At 48.2% G+C, this 24,643-nt stretch overlaps 1 protein-coding gene and 1 long non-coding RNA gene across 8 annotated transcripts in view; both read left to right on the top strand.

Annotated features, from left to right (window-relative positions):
• LOC122370114 (F-actin-uncapping protein LRRC16A-like) overlaps nucleotides 1-24,643 on the top strand; it is a 55,779-nt gene that overhangs the window by 23,203 nt on the left and 7,933 nt on the right. For 4 of the 7 annotated variants that reach the window (XM_043345387.1, XM_043345384.1, XM_043345385.1 and 1 more), the window contains 10 exons: nucleotides 1,494-1,610; nucleotides 1,925-2,188; nucleotides 2,476-2,631; nucleotides 3,343-3,412; nucleotides 4,563-4,631; nucleotides 5,805-6,012; nucleotides 6,330-6,613; nucleotides 6,975-7,153; nucleotides 7,352-7,472; nucleotides 7,914-8,048. In XM_043345387.1, the coding sequence (XP_043201322.1) occupies nucleotides 1,494-1,610; nucleotides 1,925-2,188; nucleotides 2,476-2,631; nucleotides 3,343-3,412; nucleotides 4,563-4,631; nucleotides 5,805-6,012; nucleotides 6,330-6,613; nucleotides 6,975-7,153; nucleotides 7,352-7,472; nucleotides 7,914-8,048 (1,603 nt within the window). Of the gene's footprint in view, nucleotides 1-1,493; nucleotides 1,611-1,924; nucleotides 2,189-2,475; nucleotides 2,632-3,342; nucleotides 3,413-3,976; nucleotides 4,013-4,562; nucleotides 4,632-5,804; nucleotides 6,013-6,329; nucleotides 6,614-6,974; nucleotides 7,154-7,351; nucleotides 7,473-7,913; nucleotides 8,049-24,643 lie in introns of all 7 variants that reach the window. The other 3 variants (XM_043345386.1, XM_043345383.1, XM_043345380.1) reach the window with 2 other exon arrangements.
• Nucleotides 17,396-20,641, top strand: LOC122370115. Its single transcript, XR_006254516.1, has 2 exons — nucleotides 17,396-17,595; nucleotides 20,245-20,641. It is a non-coding gene; the product is annotated as an uncharacterized LOC122370115 (long non-coding RNA).

Below are 24,643 nucleotides of genomic sequence, written 5' to 3'. Positions count from 1 at the left end.
GAGAAGGCTGTGAAAGAAGAGAAGGATAATGATGCAACGACGGAAGAAAATGAGGAGGAAGAAGTCAGAGAAAATAACCGGGTAAGGAAGCGGAATGAGGAGAATGATAAAACCAAAGCAACGACGAAAAAGAAGAACGACGAAAAAGAAGAACGTTTTTCGCCTGGACGCAAAAATGGAGAGAAGGAAAGACTGTCTGGACGAAAGAACGGTGTAAAGGATGAAACCAATAAAGATCGGCTAAGGAAGAAAGAACCTGACTCCAGTAAAGAACTGAGCAGTAAACTAGCCGAAAAACCGCCCCGGAAACCATCAGCAGATGTTCCCAAACTAACCCTCAAGATCACCGACGCAGACGACGACACCGAAAAACCAGCTGATGAGGACACCCCCTCCGCCGGTCCATCTGCCGCCCCGCCGCCACCGCCCGCCCCTCCTCCGCCCCCGACTGATGCGGACGGCCAGATCCGGCCGAGGAAGGTCCCACCCGGCGTCCCCGCCGGCTTCATGGGGGAGCTGATGTCGCAGCTGAGGAAGAGCAGAACAGAAGGAGACGTGCTCGTAGGAAAGAAGAAGACGAGGAAGCATCACAGGGTGGAGGTGGATGATTCAGGGAAGATGAAGATGAAAAAGCTGAAGCGCAGGATGCCGAAGCTACAGTGTGATCACGGCTTCTGCGACAAGGTATGCGGTGAACTGATGGCATTTGGCTCACCCTATGGTCTTTTAGTTGGCATGTGTGGGACAGATCTTTCATTTATATTTCATTGATGCTTCATTTTACTACGGGAATTCGAACTGCTGCCGGACTCGGGAAGTCTATCGTCTTTAATGAAGCAAAGACCGGGTAGATTGACTCTTTTTGGGGGAGGAATTATAACTTTGGGGCTCATTTGCGTTCTCTTTTCACCCCGCATTCTTTCGCGCCATCTTTTCCCTACTCGTTGACAGAGGGTTGGGTCGGTCTGCTTTCAATTGATGGCTGGCTCTCACAGGATTTCCTACTGATGGAATTATTCAGTGCTGCTGCTCTCTAGTCCTAGCTGCCGCCTGCCGTTTGTTGTGTTTCCGGTCACTCCCCCCCCCCCCCACCCCCACCCCTAATTTTCGTCCGGTGCGCTGTCTGCACTGAACTGCCCGTTCCGCACTGGAGTTAATGACTCGTCTCCTGTGATACGCGCTCGAACCTTAACCCCACTGATCTTTCTTATGCCATGCTGCCTCAGCTACTGGCCCGTCGTTGCGTTATGCTCCAGCTGAAATGTTCTGTATCACATTGTTGCAGATTAAGACCTGTTGTGTGGTACTTCACTGGCCTATGTCCCCCTTCCACAGTTAATGAGCCGTCTTCAAACGATGGTGACTGAACGGGAGGGAGTTACGTTGTACTCCACTGACCTGTACCCCCTCTTCCACAGCTGATGAGCCGTCTTCACACGGTGGTCACGGGACGCGAGGGAGCTGTTCACTGATCTGTTACTCTGTTGTTACAGTTAATGAGTCGTCTACACGCTGTGGTGACTGAACGGGAGGCGGCTGGCAGTCCGGTGGAGCTCCGTCTTAGTCAGGTGGCCGAGGAACTGCACACCGTCATAGCCGAGCACATCGAGGTAAGGACTGGGTGTCAAAGTTATAGCGCATTGGTAGGGGAGAGGCATGAAACACGGCGGGGGAGGCTTGGGAAGGGCACCGTCATAGCCGAGCACATCGAGGTAAGGGTGGGAAGTGGAGGCAGTATCAGTTAGCTAACTCGGGGTTTTGGGTGTATGTGATGATGTTTTAAACAGGTAGTTATCGCACTACCAGCCCAAGTTTCTTCACCTGTGTACCAGGACACCAATGCTGCCCTGTTTATCTTCACTGTACTGTTAAGCACCACTCTTTGCAATGCCCGGTCTCACCCTCACTTCCGTCTCTCCCGCAGGGCACTGTGGACCGTATGTTGGACACGGCCGAGGCCGAGTGTCCCCACGTCCTCGTCTCCTCCGTGCGGGAGGCTGTGCGCGCCACCGGAGCCGAGCGGCTGCGACTGGCCCTGCCCTCGGAAAAGGTGGGCGCCGGCCTGCAGCGCGCCGGCTCCGAGCTAGCCGAACGAGTCAACGAGCTTCACCTGAACGTGGCCGGCCAGGTCAGCGACCGCATCGTGGATGAGGTCATCGAGAGCCTCACCAGGAGCTACCAGGAGCTGGTGAGTGCACGCGGCGGGAGAAAACGCGCCTGGCGAGAGAATGGCAGCCGGGCAGGCCGGCGTGCCTGCTAGTTCATTGGTGATTTTTGGGGAATCTATCGTTTTGCTGCCAGATTAGGATGTCTGTGATCTGCTAGTGTGTTTAATTCGGTTCTTATATTATTATGTCAAGTGACTGATAGGGTATGTCTAATTATTTTGTCCACCTTCCCTCCGGTGTCTGTTATCTCCTTGCTGTGATTGTACTCTTCCAACAGCATCACTCTGACCCCGCCCGTCACCCTCAGACGGGCGACGTGACACGGCGGCGGGCGTGCACGCCGGACGTGCTCAAGTCGCACCCGCGCCTCTCGGGCGATGTGGACAGTGTGGGTGGTGGCGGCGAGTCCAGCCGCTCCCGGGAGGACGTGACCAGCGAGCAGAGCTCCGACCTCTCGCCGCCGGTGAGTGGGAAGGTCTCACAGGGCCTCTCATTGGAGTCAAACAGTGCCTCTGGGGATTTTCACGGGGTTTTAGAGGAATTAATGTGTATAGCTAGATATCTGCTAAATTTAGGATAGCTTTGAAAACAGTGCGCTGTAGGTTTAGCATTTGACTAGAGAACGAAAAGCTCGTCCTGCTTCTGGATGATTGGTCTCCTCGTTGTGTCCAAAAGTTATTGCGCACCCTAGCTTTAGACTGTGCTTTCTTTGTTTACGAGAGCACAGAGTAGATGCGTACTAATTTGACATGTTCGTCGTTCCTCCTATAAGCCGCTGCCGCGCTTAACGTTCATACTCCCCGTCGCTCGTTTTCTGCTGCCTAGAAACTGGAGTACCTGAATTTGGTAAGATTGTGTACTTCCGCCAGTATGATTGTCGCCGTCAGTGGTTACGCTCATCTTTGCTAATTGTTATACACCACCACTTTGATAAAGTACCTCTGAAATTAGCATCTTCACTCTGTGTCAATGGCTACAGTTGTCAATATTTTGCCATTGGGGAAGTTTTATAAGGCCGTCCATAGCAGCTGTTGTCTGATGCCGTTCGGTAACATTTACCCTCCTCGTATGTCGGTGAACATGTTTTCTTGCGCGTGTTTGAATCATAATACGATACATGCTGACGTTTTTCGAGCTCTAAGCTGACCTCAGACATGTCGTCGCTGTGTTCCAGGCCACGCCGCAGCTGCACGCCAAAAAGCTGAACCTGCAGGGCAGGAAGACCCGGCCCAAGTCGGTCGTCGGTAAGTGAGCACGTGACCCGGCCTGTACTCAGCCCCCAGCTGCGGGATATCTTTGTAATGTGACGGTAACTGCTTGACCATTTTTTCGGAGCTCTGCAACAGTACGAAAGTATCATTCAAGTGAATGATTTGATGCGACGCGATTTTGAAATGACTCCGAGTGATAGTGTTTTACCTTATGTATAATTATACGGCGACCATAATTATGACACATTTGAGCCCGCATTCGTTCTGTTTTATATTGCACATATTGGTATGTTCTGTGTAATTTGCATATATTTGCGAGATGTTGCTGAATACCACCCATCCCTGTCTATATTTGTTCCCCTCCTTCACCGCCATCCCATGACGCCCATCTAGCCTGTCTCAGTCCATATCCCCGTCCGCTCTATAACGTGGCGCTCCACCAGACCTTTCCCCATCCGCTCTGCACACCGTGTTCTTCCAGTCCCCGCCCCACGCTCTGCGGTGACCGAGCCACCCCTCCTGCCGTACTGTGGCTGAACTGACCTGCCCTTTTCTCGCTCTGACCAGTCCCCGCCCCGGCCGTGTGTCGCCCAGCAGGTCTGCCCCTGTTCCGGTGTAACTTGGATGTGTACAGTAAGGGACTTATAACCCTCCCTGCCCAGCCCCGGTCTGATGGGCGATGGCGGTGGTTCAGTGTACTTTAGAGCATGGCTCTGAACTAGACCGATCCCCTCCCGCGCGCCGCGGCAATCCGTTCAGGACGATCTGAGACAATTTCAAGCATGTAGTCAGTCGGCAACTAAGCTTGCTTCTTTCTGCTAGCGAATCACAATTAATTGTCATTTTTGTTTTCCTTTTTTGTCCTGCTTGTCTCAAAATTAACTTGCTTCTGTTATGATATCAACAGTCTGCGATCGCTAAATTTAACCCGAATCTATCCCAGCTGAGCTGAAAAACTTGTCTGTGCTTTACTGTCTCAGTCGTGACCGGTCGGCGGCGCGGGGTGGGATCGGTCGGTGTGTGTCCGGCGGCTCTCCCGAACCCCGCACAGGTCGCCGTGTGCTGTGAATGTGCTGTGAATGTGCTGTGCCTGCTGCATGGTGTGCTGAACCGCCCCCTGTCAGCGGGGTGTAGCCGCCCCGAGCCCGTCCCTCAGTGTGTGCCCTCCCCGCGTCCCGAGCAGACTCCGTGGAGGGCGTCTCGGCCGACCACTTTCCCGATCTGCTGCCGAGTCTGGAGGACACAGAGGAAGGTAGGGCGCGCGTCCGCTCACCTCCCTTCTGGGCGGGGTCACAGAACCCTGCCACTCATGAGCCGGTCCCGCCACTGATCACGGGATGGTATCCTCTGGTTTCTGAGGGATTTAGGTTGTAGGGAAGGGATTTAGACGTTCTATTAAAACCCCATTGTCATTAAACACTCATCCATATTTCATGGTGTTCAGCTGGTGCTGCTGGCAAGATGGCAATGAGAACAGCTTCGGAAACTCGTTACGGGAAATTCGGACTAGGATCGGGTGACTAAAGAATCGATCTTTCAACTTAGGCAGCGCAGTGAACTGGGTGGGTGAAAATGCATGTGTCCCCTCTATTGTTTAAGGTAGTAATTCAAATACTCGACGCGTGGGTCAGGGAATCAAAGGAAAGGTACGACCTATAATGCCGCATACCACAGCTTATGTATTTTCGGATTAGCTGACACTAAAATGTTTGACTCATTATTGTATGTGCACTGTAAGTCGGTTTTCGTTCTTTTTGCGCATGAGGCTAGACGTTTGCTCTTAAGTTTTGAGTGGTTAGTAGCATGGGCGTGATGTATACCGAAAAGCACGTTCTTGATACAAAAATCAACGACATGCGTTGATTGATCTCAGTGATTCGAGATATGTGGCGGAAGGAATGCTATTTTCGTGTTAGCCATTGCTGAAATTTCGTTAGTTATACACTTACCGAGAGAAAATCATTTGGTGTCGCTCTGCTTTTGACGCGAAATCTGATGAATAATATTCTGCTGTTGAACGCAGTTTACAGCCAAATGTCAAATGTCCAGCTTTGACTTGAGTCACTTCATAAAATCAAAGTATATTATGTAGCCCAATTCTGTAAAATTGTCGAAGACCAGTCAGATATCTTCTATTCAGCGATGTCCGCTTTGTTCCACCATATATTCTGCTAAGGAGGCACGAATATGGTCATCTTCCAAGGTTTGTGCTGGGACTAAGCTATACATATATTGATTGACTGTTACAACTTGACTCCATGTAGCAAAGGAAGCATTGCACAAAGCTTTATGTAAATGCTTTTAATGCATATGATAAACGCTATAACCTGAAGCCGATGTATAATCGCTGCCTATTACCATGCGTGTCCACTGCCCGCCCGCCGCCGACCGTCCCCGTAACGTCTCCGTGCGTCTGATCCGTCAGAGATTGACACGGTGTCGGAGCTGCCAGCGCCGGCGCACCAGCTGCGGCACCTGGGCAAGGCGCGGCCGCGGCGAGCCAAGAGCCGCGCGCCCACCCGGCCCGTGGTCGGCGAGGAGGGTGCCGGGCTGGACTCGGGCCTGGACGCGTTCTTCCCACCGGCACGCTCGCTGCCGAGCAGCCCGCTCACATCGCCCGACTCCGAGTCCAGGTACGCACTGCAATCACCGCGTGATCAGAGGCTAACGTAACCTAAGGAGTTAAAGTATACCGGTAGCACCGATTGTTGGTTTTCTATGTCTGGACTGGTGAATGGACGTTCAGTGCGGGCCTGGGTCGCAAACTTCGTGATGTTTGAACTCAACACACCAGGGTAGCCTGCTGGCTGGTCAAAAAAGCCTTAGGTTATTTCAGCTAGCTACACAATAAACCGGTTAGGCGATCATTTGTGTTCTACTGCTCTACTGGTCTTTTTGCTGCCTCTCTGCAGCTATCACCACTGAATCCCCGTCCCATTCCCACCTACAGGCAGCTGATGACCACCTCTGCCGACAACACGCCCCACCTGGGTCTGGACCGGACGCGCCGCTCGTCCGCGCTCCGAGACGACGAGGCGCAACGCGACCGTAAGAGCTCCGGCAGCGCCGGCAGCGGTGGTGGGGTGAAGAAGGGCATCTCCTCTGTGTTCAGTAAGCTGGCGGCCGACCGAGTGGCTCGCTCCCGAGAGGACCGAGACGGGGACGGCGGCAAGAGTGGCAGGAAGGGAGCCGGTGCCGATACTCTAGCCGATAGCGACTCGTCGGCCGGATCAGGTACGGTGGAGGGAGAGCGGAGAGGAATGGGGAGAGGTAGAGAGGAGGGATATGGCAGTGAACTAATGTAGCCATGGACGATACACCAACATTTTAGCGGTGCAAAATGATTCAATTTGCTTGGATGATGGATTATAGTGCACTTAGCTCCAGGCAACCTGAAATTTCTCGTTCACGTAATTTGTGGGATGTTTGTGATTGATTCTACTCATGAATATGAGGAGCAGCGTTACCATTACTCCTATCGATTATGCTATAGCTTTCTGTCGAGCCGCGGTGTGCTCACTGCTTACATCGGCTTACACTACATGTTATGCTTTGCTGTGTGCTGCACTCTGACTGACCCCCACCTCCTCTGCAGGGAGCGCGGACAGTTTTCTGAATCACCTGCTGTCGCCGGTGGTGGTCCCTCCACCGGGCGAGGGCGACTCGACCGTCGAGCCGGCGGCTCTCCGGCGACCGGCCGGCCTCGGCGGCTCCGACCTGCTGGCAGAAATGCGCGCCAAACAGGAAAAGCGCGCCAGCCTCACACCCAAACACGTGAGTGAGCGGTGGAAGAAAAAGGAAGAAGAGGGATGTCCAGCCGGCGATGTCTGGAGGCTGCACTACATCGAACCGCTGACCTTGCTGTACCCCACTGAGTTTTGAGCGGGGCTGTTGGTGGATCTGTTGATAGTGATTGACACTGGTGTGAACTAGGCGCCGCTGACCGTGCTGTACGGCCCCTCTCGCCGCCAGACTCCTGAGGAGTTGGAGGAGCGCTCGCCGCTCCAGGAAGTGAAGGGTCGCGCCGCCGCGCTGGCTGCCGCCGCCGCCATCAAGTCGCCGCCAGCCGCCCCACACGGCCCGCCCTCCATCAGTGAGTACCGGCACAGAGCGCTGCCCGCCCACCTAACCCGAGCGTGCACCAGGCACCCGTGAGACGGCTAACCCGCCCGCGCCGCTATCGTTCGCTTCTGCCGCCTGCTGGCTGACGAGAGGGGACCGCGCGCTGTCAGTGACTCGGGGCATGGCAAGGCGGCTGTGACTGCCCCGTCACTCAGTGACTGACTGTCCCGCTGCGCCCCGGCACGGCACGGGAGCCGAGGCTGTCCCGTCACCCCCGACCGACTGTCTTGTTCCGCTGGCGTCCCGGGGAGAGCGCCTGCGTCTGCCTGTGCTGCCGGGACGGTCGGGATCTATGCTGAGACGGCTAGGGTCCCCGCCGGGTCGCTGCAGCCCCCGGGACCGGGCCGTGCCGCCTCCGGGACCGGGCCGTGCCGCCTCCCCCGGGTAACAGCTCGGCCGCCGCCTGTTCTAGGTCCCAAGCCGAGTCTGGCCAGTAAACCCAAGCAGGCGTCGCCGCTACCGGGCCAGGGCCGGCCGCCGCCGCTGCCGCCCGGGCCCAAGCCGCGGCCGCGCTCCATGGCGGCGCGAACGGAGCACCGACACTCGGGTAAGTGGGACGAACCGCGCCGGGGTTATGTTGGTGGGGACTGGTTGTGAACGGCTGCAGGGGAGACAGCAGCAGAAGGCTGATTTATCAGGACTGAGGGAGGGCAGGCATGGCGCTTCTGTAGGTATTGGAGCTACTCCAGCATGGGTAGTCGCCAGCATGGTGTCCTTGTGAGAAGCATCGTGATGACATTGAAACGTTGCGCGACTCCTGTTCAGTGTGAGGCAGGTGAGGTGCTGTTGCTGACTGCTTTATTGCAATCAGCCTTCGAGTAAATTGATCTTTTGAACTCCGGGCATTGCTCTTTTCTCGTTATGTAGCCAATAATGACAGAATATTTGTCTGATTCTTCCAAAGATTCGGTACCGAGATTGATTGATTTTCACTTTTCTTGACAGCTTTTGTTCGAGTATGTTTCTTGCTTCGTTTTCAATTTCAGCGTGTTGTTCTTTTCTTTCAGGAGTTTTGCATCCTATTAATGGATATTTTCTTGCCTTTTAGTTTGAATGAAAAGACGCCGAATTCATGTGCTTATAATTTCTTCATTTTTTTCCATTGGAAGGATTTGGTTATTGCCTGATTGGCTCATTTCTTGGTAACTGTTCTGTCCTTTTACCATATAACCACGCAGATGCACAGTGTAAAATTTTTACTTCACCGTTACCTGTGCAGATGAAAAAAGTTTTGTTTTTTACCAGTCAGTGATGAAAAAAATTGACCGATCTTAACATGCAATGATAACCCGGTTTACATAGCATATTTGACGAGGCTCTAGCTCGTTAATTTGGCGATAATTTCGATACAGTGGTCTTCAAATATTTAGAGGGGATCATTTTGTAAATTGTTCAGCACCATTGGCATCTTTTGCAACATCACGGACGGAGATATAAGCTTGCAACAAACCCTATGTAAACGCGTCTGATGATTTTACCTGTGTAATGTTGGGCTAAAATTTCATCGTATCAGTATGGACCTATGGTCATTATTCACAAGTTATGGGCAACAATCAGCACCATCTTCTCTGATCAGAGAGGATAGTGCTCGAGTTGAAGGTGAAAAACTTCTTCACAATGTAAAATTAAAATAATTCTGAAAATAAAAATACCTACCAGGGCCTCGTTTCATAAAAGGAATTACTTACGGCGTTCCGTCAATTATGCCAGATTTGGCGTATTTGATGCCAATTCGGTTTCATAAAGCCGGAGACCGGAGTAATTCACGCCATCGAAAGTACGGAGCTTCATTTACGGCAAATGTTCGATTCCGGACCAATTGATGCCATTTGGGTTTCATAAAACGACGTAATTAACGCCAAATATTTTATCAAGCTCTTGATATCAGTGGTGTAAACTACGCACAAAAATGTTGCGTGATTTTGAATTAATGTGAAGATTCGAAGCTAATTTTTAATATATTTTATAATGTTGAGCCCGGTGAGGAAGAAAGAACAGCCAAAATGAGAAAAAGAAACTGCAAACAAGCTGCAAATCTTCTGTACCACTACCAGTCGCTTTTTGTGGCCACTATCGGAATTTTGTTTATTCGCCGCGCCGCGCCACTTTCGTAGTTAGGCACTTCTGCTTAGCTGGCTTTCTGCTGTTTTTAATAGATTGTTTCAATAAAAGATGGTCATCAATATCAATTTTGTTTTTTCATAAATAATTTTTAATATTTAAATTCAACATAATTGTTAAATAATTTCTCGTAAAAAAATAAGTGTTGACATGAAATTGTAATTTGTAGGACGCTTGATAAATTACGGTAACTACGCAAATGTGCTTAGTTACGGAGGTGTAAACAATTCCAGTCGTGGCTTTGTGAAACGGGTTCATTTGCGCTCCGTAGTTTGAAAGGGTGTGAATTACGGAAAGGTGTAAGTTACGGCAGAGCTTTATGAAACGAGGCCCAGGTTTCAGAGAGCTACCCAGCGACGCATTATCATTACGTTGCTTATATATATCCTGAGCATCACTGGCGGATCCAGGCTTGCGTTTTGGGGGGGGGGGGGCCAACTCATGCAGGAGCCAAACCTAGGGTACCCCCAAATCCTGTTTTCTCATCGGATTTAGGCCACTTATTTTTCGTCACAGCCCTGACACTATGAATTTTTTTTTTTTACTAAAAAGAAAAATATATAAATGGTAGCCCACCCGACCCATGCCTTTATATTACTTTGTAAACACTTACCATTGTTTTTATCGACCAGTTAAAGGGACCCTCCCACCTTAACATTAGATTTGAGCTGAGATAGCCAAAATGGGGTCCCTGGCTCACAATTACCGGTTTCGGCACGCACTCACAACATCGAGAAATGCCTTAAATCGGAAATATTGAATTTCAAAATTGCAGCATTTTGATTCAGAGGGGCTAATGCTTTTGGATACCCCTCTGAATGTGTGACGTCAGCGGAGATCTAATGATTTTTTAATATTTAACTAAAACGTTTGGTAACATGCGGTGGTATAGGCTGCTTTGCGCGCAACAAATGCCGCACTTTCAAATAAAGTCGCTAGGAACAGCAGCGGATATCCCAAAAAGTAAACAAAAATAAAAGTCTAATCTCTTGAAAACCGGTGAATATTTTTCGATAAAATTTGGTAGATATTCGTTTTCGCCCTTTCTGAACCTAGCGACATCACTTTCATGCCAATTCATTAACTTTTTTGAAGGTGGGAGGGTCTCTTTAACCCGCTTCGAGTCAGTGCTTGGGTCCCTTTGCGGGCCGGGAGGTGGTAAAACAGCCCTGTCTAACTCGGCTCCTGGGCCACGCCCTGATTGAACTATGTTTCATTATCGTTTGGGGGAGGGGGAAAACGGGCCACTTTAGGCCTCTGGGAAGGGGGCATGGCCCTAAATGCCCCCTCCCTGGATCCGCCAGTGTAAGAAGAGACCATTGGAGCTGCAGTTGGGTACCTCAGACATCAGGGTACGCCCTCAGATGTATGTACAGACTCGCATGGAGACCTCTTATGCTATAGTGTACTGAAAGGACCCAAAGGAGCCTGTCTATATGGGCTCCCGGAGATAGACGTGGGCCCTCAGGAGCCCGCCAGAGCCCCAATGAGGGATAAGTGAGGGATACCAAGTGCCTGCAATTGCATATTGCATAAGCCATAACGCCTTTACAAATCAATATATTATGCATCAGTGGCAGATCCAAGGGGGGCCACATGGGTCATGACCCCTTGGTGCCCGGGGGCACCACAGGCCTGTCAGGGGCACCACCGGCCTAGTAGGGGCACCACCAGCCCGCCAGGGGCACCACAGGCCTAGCAAGGGCACCACGGGCCTGTGAGGGGCCCCACCGGCTTGTCAGGGGCACCCCAGGTCTGTCAGGGACACCAGAGACCTGCCAGGGGCGCCGCCGGCCTCGCAGGGGCATCATGGGCCTGTCAGGGACACCAGAGGCCTAGCAGGGGTACCACAGGCCTTACAGGGGCACCACCGGCCTTGCAGGGGCACCTTGGGCCTGTCAGGGGCACCACAGTCCTGTCAGGGCCCAGGGGCACCAGCGGCCTAGCAGGGGCACCATGGGCCTGTCAGGGGCCCCACCGGCCTCGCAGGGGGCACCACCGGCCTCGCAGGCATCACGGCATCACGCAGGGGCACCTTGGGCCTGTCGGGGGCATCACGGGCCTGTTGGGGGCACTTTAGGCTTGTCAGGGGCATCACAGTCCTGTCAGGTCCCAGGGGCATCAGCAGCCTAGCAGGGGCACCCTAGGCCCGCCAGAGGTACAGCCCACCGCTAAAGTAATGTAGGGTTTTACCAAACTCAACGGTTGGCTTTGACTGGCGATTGTTTAATGCGAAGTGATTGAAAAGAAGATGTCAATAGCTAAAGTTGCAGCTGCAAGGGTGACGATACATATAAGCTACATTCAAAGTTTCATTGTAGTCTGGCTAATCGTTCCTAAGCTTCAGAAGCAGAACATACCCATGACTGAAACCCCACATTACTTCTGCTGTGGACTGTACCACAGGCCTGCTAGGGTCCAGGGGCACCACAGGCCTAGCAAGGGCACCACGGGCCTGTCAGGGGCACCTCAGGCTCCCGTGCCCCCCCCCCCCCCCCTCCCCCCCAGATCCGCCAGTGATGCCACACCACGCGAAACACCGCCAACTACCAGCTGCCGCGCCATAAACACGTGCCAACAACAGTCTTTTTTTTTAAGGTCGACTCCGCTCGCGCAACTTTTGACTGACCCTCACTGCTACTATATTGCTTCCATATTATGCTGTGGAAAGCTTTACTTCACCAAGTGGCTAAAAACCTCCATCAAGGTATATTTTCTTAGCAATTTTTCTGGCGTTTTGGGGGGGGCCAAACAGGCCACTTTAGGCCTTTGGGGGGGCCATGGCCCCCGTGGCCCCCCCCTGGATCCGCCAGTGCTGAGCATTACCCTCTCTGAAAACGGAAGGCACGCGACGCGTTGTTTGCGCCGTAGTTTGTCACGCTGGCGCCAGCAAATGCGGCTACTAAATAATTGCGTTGCATTAAACCGAACCCGGCCCCCCGACACCGTAAGAGGTGCAATTTCCCTCGAGACATTACCCAGCCCGCATGGCATCAAATCGGAAGAAACTTGCACCACACAGTTCAAAAATGATCGAGGCTGTCACATATGTATAGTATTTGTCATATCTTTCATCAAATCATGAGATAGCTTGCGTCCATGTTGCAGCCTGGACACCAGTCCGAGGATGAAATTTTTGTTCATTTTCGAAAGGCAATATTTTTATATCAACAGCAATCTGAGAGTTTGTATGTATCTTATAACGAAGTCCAGTGTCTTATCTTCTAAAAAATGCATTACAGTCATAAAAATATTGACTAGACTCCCTACAAGCATTCTCGATTGGTGACTAAAAATCGAAGAATTTTTCATCCTCGGACACTCTGTAAGAAAACAGCTATAATTTCCCTAATATTCAATATTTTTCGATTATATCTTCAGCAAACATGGAGAACGATCCATTTAACATGCTAATCCAAACAGCAGATGATTTGGAAACTTCATGAAGGCGTGAGAGATCCCCGCGGTTACCTGGAAAATTTCATCCTCAGCCTGGCCTTTTTAATGCCTTTTCATCCTAATTTCATCATTCAGTTGTAGAACTAGTTTAAAGGGACCATCCCACCTTAACATTAGTTTTGAGTTGAGATAGCCAAGTTTGCGGCCAGGCTCAGAAACCACCATTTATCCTGGTCGCAACCCCCGCAGCTTTATGGTGTTCAAGAAATTTCTTCCCTTTACTTGCAGGGTGGGACCAGCTTAGTCCCTATCTCTTAACCATTAGCGGTTTGTTGATGACGTCAGCAGTCATTTCAACGCCCGCCATTCCTTGAACCCGAGTTTTGCTGACCTTGAGCTCCCTTTTTTATCAACGTGAAATCCGTCGTCGGCGCTGAGAAAGCCTACCTATTGCTTTTCATTTTAATTTGAATATTAGAAGATACCCACCACTGGAACTTGGACTGATATTATACCAAGGCCGAAGATGATCAAGCTGCCTGCTATATCTGGAGCTTTGTGTTCAACTTCAACATGGAATAAAAAACAAAATATCAAAGCAAACTGGATATGGTACTGCAAGTTAAAGTCCAAAGAAATTTGAAGAGCTGACAATTGACATTAATTCTTTTCCTGCAAGGTTTCCATATGGAGATCACAGTCACACCATGAAGAAATATTTTTGATGTTAACAGTTGAAAGGGGATTTATCTTCCAGTTTTGACGAAAGACGCTGCTGACAGTCTTTGGAAAAGGATGTCGGCATGAGGTGCAATTGTGCTTGTGAAGTGGTTATAACTGGTCTTTTCACAGTATTAAATTAAATGTGCCATTGCAGCCAAGTGTGTTATCATGTAAGGTAAAATCAAAACTACAATGTTGGTTTTACGAGCATTGAGAAGGCTGGTAGGTAACACCTGCCTGTGCTCGTAAATCATGCTGCCAGAGTATTCTAAATTAATTTTATCATACACTTTTGTTGTCCAGAATGGTTGCACTATTGTTTGGTATCATATTATTCCATGTAAATATGGTAGTGTAAAGTCCGACCAACATGTTACCAGATTTGAAGCTGTTACGTTACCTAAGTACCTGTTTTTTACTGGCGTGGTGAATGTCACCTGGATTTTGTTTTGAGGTGCAGACCTAGTAACTCTGACTACATGGGTTTGAAGCTATTATCTATTCTGTTTTTACTGGCCTGGTGAATGGCGACTGATGTTGTCTGTGGATGGCACTGAAACAAATTTTGAGTGTTTTTTACAGTGTTTTAATACAATGCTGAGGACTGAAAGTTGTCTTGTTTAGAGTGGTGAAAGTTCAGGATATGCCAGCCACCATGGTGGGTCAGAGTTAAATGTGTTGCAGTCAGTTCGGCTTCGGCAAGCACACGGATGGGCATACGCATCAAGACCTGCTCTGCCATACTTTCAGCCAATTTTACCTAGGTAAGTCTTTTCTTTTTTCTGCCAAAAGCTATGACAATGTGAATTTCAGCACTGTGGCCTGTGTGTAGCTTTCAGGAAAGCAATTCTAAATAAAGCTCTGATAAAGTGCAAAATCAGCAATGCAGCCCTCTATTACATTTTCTACAACATCTTACTTGTTCCTTGCATGGAGAGAAAAATGCAATGTTATGAATTCGTTTATTCACATAATTTGACAAGCATGCAGTTACCTGCTACTATCACTGCACAAAACAGAGCAGAAAACATCAGTTGATCAAACACAAGACATAACAGAAGTTTACAACATAGGGCTGCCGAACCTGCTTCCTCCCACCACAGTTGATGCCATTTCCTAGCCTGGCTTGATGTGAGCACTGAATAGCTGCTTTGTCTAATTACAGCTCACTACCATTCAACTTAAACTACTCTCTTTAAAGTAAGAGTGAGAGCGTTCAGTGTTCATAGCAGCTCGACAGACGACAGCATAGGCGTCGCCAGAGATTTTCGGTTGGGGGGGCAAAATCAACTTTTGTGTTAAAACTTGCCTTTCCCCAGTCTTTACTCACTCGTTTTACATATCATTTGACGCGCAATGGTGCGAGGAATCCGATGGTGACAAAGGTGTCCTTCTAGCTATGACATGTAATTTTTTACAGAAAAATTCGAAATTTTGAAATTTCATGACAAAAACGACTGGTAGAATTATAGTATATTGTGGCTGCGATTGCCGACGCACTGCAGAGGGCCCCTATGCAGACGCTCGACGCTCATGATCATTACCCAGAAAAAAGGTGGAAAACGCTCCATTTAATCGGATCACCCTGCTAAAACCTCCATTCACGCATGCATGCAGAGGTTTTACGTGAAATGCATAGGACTTATCCCATCCGCCGATCGTAGCTAAGTTGGGCATTCGGCGGAGAGTGAATGTCGGAAGTGTGAATCGGAAGTAATTCATCTTTGCTGCAGTGAGAGGAAGTGTTTTGTTCACTCGAGTGTGAACAAAAGTTTCTCGTTTTTCGTGTGAAGGGAAGCGCTGCAAACGCGAACAAAAACTGTTTAACGGAACCAAAAGTTACGCACGGCATAGCGGCAAGGGATCTCTTAGAGATAGGTTTGGGACTTCCAGGCCATTTCAGGCCACTCAGGGTCAGTGCTGACTCTCAGAAGCATGCTTTGGATCCCGGAGATCGGCGTGGGTCACCTCAAATATTTACGTGTACGTGGTGCTTTAGGGCTTTCCGAGCCCAAAGTGGGGCCCTCAGAAGCCAGTGTGGGCGGCGGGTGCTAAGAGACTAGGCCCAGGGTGAGCCTGGAGACCTCGGATAACAGTGTGAACCCTCGGGGTCTGTGTCGAATCCCTAAGGACCCTACGTAGGGACATAATATTGCGGACGTCCTCAGAGGGACACGTGAGCTGTGACTAGAGGTGGCAAAATGTGGACCCGAGGACCCGGTCTAAAGAACCAGTCTGGACCCATATGGGTCCAGACCGGTTCCTGGAAATTTTCTGACGGGTCCAACCGGGTCCTACCATAAACTATACATCTTGCACACTACACATTATTGCAAAATATGAAGTAAATGAAGTGAATGTTTCTTTGCACACAGTAGATCATGAGTATTCCCAGTGGGAAATGGGTTGTTTTACATGATGCAACTAATGATACCTACAAGTAAATTGTATTAATTGACTTTTGGGGAACGGGTCCAACTGGTTCCGATTCCAACTAATACCGGGTCCGACTGGTTCCAGAAATGTCCAGCCGGGTCTGGTTCGAGTCTGGTTCCTAAAATTTGCATCTTTTGCCACCTCTAGCTGTGACCCCTCAGATGCCGGCTTGGAGTTAGCAAAGTTTGTCGCCTCAAAAGTTTTGGCTGAACTATCAGAGGCCAGTTAAGGTTCTCAGAAATGTTCGAAGGCTCAAAGATCCCTGTATGGGCCCTCAGAGAACATGGACACCAGTGGGACTTTCAGCGGCCGGTTTGGGCCCTCTGAAAGCTTCTTTAGGGCTCAGTGGAGCTCCTTAGGAGCCTTCGTTTAAAGCAAGCTCATGAGCCCTGCGACACTTGTACGGTACTTGAGCCTGTCGCAGACATTTGACGAGAGTTGAGAAAGGCCCCGAAGATTTCGTTTCACGCTTTGAACGAAAATTGTGTCAGCACTCCAAAACTTATGAAAATCAGCTGTAAAATGTAATAAAGAACGAACTAGGAACATGAAATGAATCACAGTGCATTGACATTTCCGAGTCTGGACTCGGAGTCTTGAAGATTTTGGCGACTGCGAGTCAGACTCTGGTTTGAACTTCACTCTCCAACCGAGTCTGACCTCAACAGGCATTCTCAGAAAGGTACCCCCCCCCCCATTTTTTCCCGACTCCAAAATCTCATCGGATCTGTATCGATCTCAAGGGGTGCCCGGTCCGAGGTTGGGGGGGCAAGCTGCCCCGCTTGCCCCCCCCGTGGCGACGCTAATGGACGACAGACAACAAACATCTTGACAAATGACAAACCAACCAGTATTTGATTTGGCTAATGATTTATGTGCTTGTTGTATCATGGCCAAACTACTTTAACAGCAATAATCCCTGTTTCATCTTGATCTTGCTTTTATTTCCATTTGAACTCAGATCTTGAAACAATCATCTGAAGTGATATCAGATACTGGCTTCTGTTTCTCTTGAAAGCAAGTTAAAACAACAATGATAAACTAAGGCAGGAGATGTGAGTTGTGGCAGTAGATTTTCGATTCAACATATGTCAACCTTATATTGCTTGAGACCTCTGTGACAGACAAACAAATATTTATAGTTTTTTGATAGTTTGGATTCTTGGCTTGATTTAGCAGATCAGCTGTGAACCTTGACTTTGACATGGATGAAGTAGTACCTGGATCGGCAACTCCTCGATGTTTGTGACCACCGCTAGGTGGCAGTGGTGTCGAGCGCTAAGGACGCGGGGGAGCGGGTGCTATTCAAAACAATGGTCGGCGTCGCGTCGTAGGATCGTTTGCCTTGTTTTTTGAAAAGTTAAGCCCCTTTGGAGCAGATTGGAAGGTTTCAGAAGATGGAGGAAGATGGCAAGGTAAGATTGGTAAGGTTTTTTTGTGGTTGGAGGGTCTGAGTGGCCTAAAATATGACTGTAAAGAGCGGCTGTTGACGATACTGGCGCACATTGCTTCTCGCCATATGTCGTTAAAAATCGTATAATTTCCGTAATTGAATGGTTAATCACTTATTTATATGTTTAATTTTATGTTTTTATATGTTTGTTATATGTTTGACACATCATATCTCAAGCTTATACACATGGGTGGAGAACCTGCCCCGGCCACCCCGGCCGTGGCCGGGGTAACTTTCAGCCGACCCCGGCGCGGCCGGGGTAACTTTTTCCACTTTTGTAAATCCTAAAAGCTGTCTCCATACGAAAAAACTGCCATCTATAAAAGCGTCTCTCATTATTCTTATCTACCTTGAAAAGTTCTTGAAAATTTACTTTATTTTCATTTTGGAGCTTCTATGTTTTTAAGTCTTTTCATCGCGGAGCCCGACATGTTTCATCAAACAGAAGTAAATCATAGTTAAGGGCCGTTATCGTAAGATGGCACTGTATACCATCACAAGACAGGACGAGGGTAATATCAGTGAGATAGAAGGACGAGCTGCTGGGGCTCAAGGCTCCCCCAACTTAACCCGCGCCAGGGTGGTGGCCCTATCGTAACACGCTGAGTCGAGAGGTGGGCTTTTCATGCTCCTTCTAACTCGGCTACTGGGCTACGAGGCGAGAAGCGGAACGACGTTTGAAAGAGCGACAAACGTGATCAGAGAAATCTGGTCATGTTTTAGGCAAGCTCAATAATAAAATCACCATAGATCATCAGAAGCCAAATTTCTCTGATTTTATCGTTCTCCGACAACTTTTCTCACAGTTCAGGAACATAGCGGAGCTTAAACACTGCAAACATAACATTCGATCACTCGTTTAAGGCTCGGTCGCGAATAATATTTCAGGTGCGAGCTCAAATCAATAACAGGGCCAAAACGGTCAAATTTGACATTTTGTTTGGTGTGGGAAGGTTGCAACTTCCACGGAATAAGCTTTGCAAAGGGCATGATGACATTTTTAGCACGATCATCCAGCAAATTTGACCTGATGACCTGACCTAGCACTAGGTGACATGCGTCCGCAATTTTAAGGCGTGTTGCAAAATTGTTGTTACAATTACGAAATCTTCCGCACCTGCGTGCAGCAGTTTTCCCTAAAAACGTACAAACGGCAGACATCCATTATTCTATGCCACAGAATAGGGGTTTGACCGTTTGTTGATAACCGTTGACAAATATTTGAGCATCATCGTCTTTCTGACTTTCGGTCGCCGGCCGGGGTAACTTTTTCAAACATTCTCCACCCGTGCTTATACATGCCGCTGATATAGCCATGGTTTTGCTTGTGATACAATTTCGGTCGTGGCAGCGCATGATAGGTGGTGGATGATGCATTGTTAGTTGTGAATTGCTTAAGTTTTTGTTAAGTTTTTAGTTTAGCAAAATCAGTTAGTGTGCCATTATTTTTTAACTCAATATTTGTTCAACTATTGAAAATGGTTTCTGTTTTATATTGTGTAGTGCCAATACCTACCTATAAATTGGTCAACTGCTCACTGTTCAGACTCACTGCTCACCCATATCAGTTTCCTACGTATTTCTCTGAACGGCTGACTAGAGTGCAACACACTTCAGGACTCAGGAGCAGTTGACTGGCATCATGTCATTTCAGCTAATTTTTATAACCTGCTTGCCAATGCCCTGATTTCATAAATAGTTGAATGATATTGAATAAAAAAAAACACATTTAAATAAATCATGTTCTCAGCCTGAAAAACTGAACCATTTGACAGTAAAAAGAAAGCCTAATGGCAGCCAGTGCCATTGTCAACCACAAATGACAAAAGAGTGCCGACCCTGGTCCCTGACATCAGCTTCCTTCTTTTCTCAAAGCCAAAAGGTCCAGAGTAGTACGAAGAAGTTTGTGAGTTTCCCTCTATTGAATGATATATAACAATCACCTTTTTAGAACGAGTGCTAGCCAAACTGTGTGTAGATAGCAGATAGATTTAAGTAAGATAAAGCCATTTTAAACTATGTAAGCCTAGCAGATAAGGTGTTAAGCTTTTGGGTACTTTTGTTTGGGAGTATCTTGTCAAGGTATTATTTATTTTATTTTTTGCCAACATCATCGCAATGTAAAATACTTTTTGTGATGTTGTGGGGAAACAGTTTGCCTTGGAATGCCCTCACTCTCATCATCATCATCATGTATTCTTATGTTCGTCCACATTCGATGGCTTTTCGGAACAAGTGTCAGGTTTACATAAAATCAGGTACCTATTAAAAGTAAAATATGCAGCATAAAAGTAAGATTGCACCCTACACTAAAAATATTAAAATACACATGAAACACGCCTAAAAGTTATCAACACCATTTAAAAAAAGTATCAGTGTCCTATTTAGGTGGAGGTCGTCAGCCACTTTCTCGCCCTTCTCCGACAGACTCTGGCAGAGCGGGACTCTCTCACTTCCGCAGGAGCGCGGTTCCAGAGTGAGACAGCACGACAAAAGAACGACTTCCGTGCGTGTTCACTGCGCACTCGAGGGATCTGCAGCGAGGGATCTCCATTTCATTACGGTATGCTCAGGTACCTATCTAATTTCCCTCTCTCACTCTTCGTTTCAGATCAAAGAGATGGGTTCAGTTTCCACGGTGTGCTGACTTGAATTGGCATCCTGTGATTTGTGATGTGAATTATGATGCACGCACTCGCAGGTGCACGCCCACTGCGGACACGTGTGACGTGACGGCAGCAGGCAGCCGGGGTGTGAACTGTGAACTGGCTCGGCCGAAAATGTTTAAGGTATCACAGCGTTTGTAACTGACTAACATACCCACTACGGGCATACCCATTGAGCGGATAATGCGTTCGTGTGCATCGTGTTTGCATTTATTCCCGATATACTCTGGTGGTAGGTGTGAATTGGAAGCCAGCTTGGTGCTACGACACCGTTTAGTAGGCATGTGGCACGTCGTTTCTCGAAACCTACCTATCAGTCTATGCAATAATATGCATTGTATACATTGTGTGTCATCGTTCACCTTAGTTGTCATTGAACCTGTGTTAAATTCTGAACTTCAGGCCGTGACAGACTATTTCCACATTCAGGAAATCGCACACGAGAACCTATTCAAATCCATTAAGTTGCAATAGCATCAATCGCACGCAAGGAGGTGCGTGTTATGGATGCGAGTGCGACCGGGGTTTATTTGAATAGGCTCTCGGTCTCGCACATGATTTCTGACTGCGGAAAGAATCGGTTTCAGCCTGTAGGTACTCAGTAGGCAATTCGCTCATGCGACGGCAAATATAAGTTCAATATGGAAACAGTTTTTTAACGAAACGGTGTATGGTAAGCTTATAATCCTGGAATGCTTCTTGATAGAAATTGTCAGTGGTGCAGATATTCGTTAATCGATATGACAGCATTTGTCTTGATCTTTATAAGTCAGTCAAAATGGCTGTAGCAATGATTTGGATGTTTCACGGCGGACGGCACATTTCCTCTGCGGTCTACCGACGACTGAGTTGGAATGCTCAAGCTGATCAGGGGCAACCCGAGTGATAGACAAAGTCGTTTGATCGAAGGTATTTTCAGGCAGCTGGCAGAAGGCGCCTGGCCTGGCCATGAGAGCTAACAATACGACGTGCTGAGGTAAAATCGGCCAGTCGCGCTCGGTAAACGACCCACCACACCATTCTTTCCAAAACGATACATAGTCTATGGAACCGCCCTGGACCGCTCTTCCGGAACCCGACACTGTTGGCCTATGTCAAACTTAGCCGCGGCTGGTTCAGGCCATGTAACTTGCCGGTCATTTTCGGACTTTGCTGGTATCGGCCGCTGTCTGACTGGGCGGCGGCGGCGGGCTGTCCTTAGCAGGGATCAGTCTGCTCGATAGGTGGCAGCACTTTCGGGCGGTCGCGCAATACAATGGGAATTCCGCGGAGTTGCCGATCCAGGTAGTAGGTAATCCATGACTTTGAAATCACATAAATGTCATGGTACCCGAACGAATCCTCGCATGACATTTCTTCGTAGCACAATTTTTTCGTCCGCATTTCTTCGTCTACAAATCTTCGTCGGTGCATTTATTTGTCCCTCAATGCTTACTCTTGCATATATTTGCGTTGAAGAAGAAATGCGAGCCGATTTTCATATACCCTGGTGCGAGACAAAGTAATGCGATAGGTACGAATAAATGCCCTGACGAAGATTTGCAGACGAAGAATTGTGATACGAAGAAATGCCATAAGAATTGTCCTGGAATCCTTTATTGGCCATCATATATTGACCTTGATAAGATAAACGCATCATTCGCGCAATATTTGTCGCACTTTGATACCAAACTATTGCTTCCAAATGCCGACGTAAAGAAAACCTTTATGTGACGTCATGGAAACAGCGGATTTCCCAAAAAGTAAACAAAAATAAAAGTCTTATATCTCGAAAACGGGTGGATATTTTCCGGTAAAATTTGGTAGATGTTCATTTTCGCTCTTTGTGATTCACGCTACATCACTTTTATGCCAATTCATTAACTTTTTTGAAGGTGGGAGGGTCCCTTTAATGCAATTCTTCAGGGAATGTTTATACAAAAGCAATAAATTAATTTAATTTTAATTTTTAGACATTATGTGATTGATAATATTGTATTATCAAGTGTATTTATCTGCACTTACCTACACCTTTTTATTGTTCTGTTTCTTTTTTTAATCGAGGCAATCACGAAGCGCATGATACATACACTGTGCTGAGATATTTCCATGTGTCATTACTATCATTGCTGATTGGAAAGGAAGGTGCGTATAATTTATCATGTATATTTTTTGTGGTTTTCATGATAGGTGCAGTTTTTAACCTTCTAACATTATTTTGGGACATTTTAACCGATTTGAATAAGGATTTGGTGCATTTGTGTTGAAAGATGAAAATTATGAGCCAGGATGAAAAATTAGCAGATTTTATTAACTGTGATTTTCCAGGCTAATACCTGAAAAATTTTACACTGCAGATGCAGCACATGCATGTGAGCCAAATGTATATAAAAACTGTATGACCGTGAAAGCTGGCAGCTGAGCCCAGGTATCGCCGTGGCCATTGCTGTAAGGCGGCCATTGCTGTAAGTGGTTATCTGTATGTACCACGATCTGCTTCGCTGACCTCCCTCCTCATTCCGCGTCCTTTAGGTGGTGTCAGTGTGTCCAGCGGTGAGGACGGACGCAGGAGTGGCGGCCAGCCCGCCGGTAGTACGCCCCCCCTCAGGTTTTTCGCGAATATCTCAAAAACGGCGGCGCGCAGCGCCGCCGTTTTTGGTACACGTGTTCCTACATCATTTCCGCACATGTTGTGAAAATTTCAGACCTAGGCCGTTCAAGGTCAGGTCACCAGGTCACGTCAAGTGACCTTACCTCAGAAAAAGTTCAAAGGCTCGCTATAGCTACACCGACTGAACGATCACTTTGAAACTTTCAGCGATTGATATGAGTAACAGTATGTATAAAATGTATATCTCGGATTTTTGATATCTGTGACCTAAGGTCAGGTCAATTTTGCGACCTCTCCATTATAAGTCAATGGGAGAAAATTGAAATGCGCCTCTTTTGGACGAATATCGTTCAAAACGCTCTCAAACATCGGTTCATAGGTAAACATGACACACTGAATAGGAAAAATGCACCTGTGACCCCTCTGTGTGCCCCTGAGGTCATCTCAGGTCATGAACGGTCGCCAGCAGTTTTTTGGCTATAACTTTTGATAGAGACGTGCTAGAGCGGTGAAAACACGTCAGATGTGTTCAGCTCGACGATACGGATCGACTGATATGCAACATGACCCTTTTCGGTCAGGTCATGACCTTGACCTGAGGTCAAATTTTCAAAATGACCTTTCAAGGTCAACAAATAGTTCATTCGACGCGTCTCGACGAGAGGAACACGATGCTGGCAAAAGTAATGTCATGGCGCTTATGAGTCAAAAGTTATTGACGAAAAAACGTTTTTCGTAAAAACGGCTATTTTTGGAGTTTTTGCCCTCTGGAGGCTAAACCGTTGACCTGAGGTCAAATCTGAGAACATTACTCAGAAAGGTCTGTAAAAGGGCTATCGAATGCGCTTTTCCGCGGCGCTGTAGCTCTATCGGTTCCCGAGATAGCCGTTGGCAGTTTCCAAAATGTTGAAATAGTCAACATTTTACCTTTGGTGACCTCTGGTGACCTGACCTTTGACCTGACCCAAAAAATGACCGAAGTGTTTTCGTCCTTATTTTTGACACTCTTTCGATTGCCGCTTACCGCGTGTCGCTACGTGGCCCAGGAGCCGAGTTAGACGGGGGGGCGTGAAAACGCCCCCCCCCCCCCCCAGCACTCGGCGGAAAGTTCAGGCCACCAGCACGGCGCGGGTTAAGAAATACAACAGGAAAAAACAATTATTATTATAGCTATTTTCATTTACAATGAGATAGGTACATGATATTAAGCTTGCATATCAAACTTTCCAGCATTTGAAAAGTGAGATGCTAACATTTTCATTGCAACAATCAGATTACCACGCATTAGCAACCACTACCACCAGGCAACCACCAGGCCTACAGTTGGGTAAAAGCTTACCTGTCACTATCGGCGGGATTGGTGATCGACGTTTGGCCATGAGGCTGGATGCCCAGCTCACGCCAGAGGCCCTGGTTGCTGCCACCCATGTCGTTTACAGTTGCCACCACTCGTGCTCCGGCTCGCTCCAGGTCGACCACCAGTTTTCGTAGCATCTGGCCTGTGACTGCCTGGTCGAATGCAAACTGGACTGGCATATTCCACTTTTTGAAGATGCCTGCTACCATCAGCACTTGGAGATGCTTGTGTGGGCCAAGCACTTGATCCAGCTGTGGATCATAGCTGGCTCGTCCCATCAGATCCATTTCATCGAACATGATGATGCAGTGGCGGTCACGTTCTGTCATGGGGGCCAGCAACTTCCGCAGGAGCAGCACCTGTTGCTCTGTGTCCCCCGGACGCAGCTTGATGGCAG

Source organism: Amphibalanus amphitrite, unplaced genomic scaffold (genome assembly GCF_019059575.1).
Source record: "Amphibalanus amphitrite isolate SeventyFive unplaced genomic scaffold, NRLGWU_Aamphi_draft 001100F_arrow, whole genome shotgun sequence".
Lineage (NCBI taxonomy): Eukaryota > Metazoa > Arthropoda > Thecostraca > Balanomorpha > Balanidae > Amphibalanus > Amphibalanus amphitrite.
This window is presented reverse-complemented; position numbering and strand designations above follow the sequence as displayed.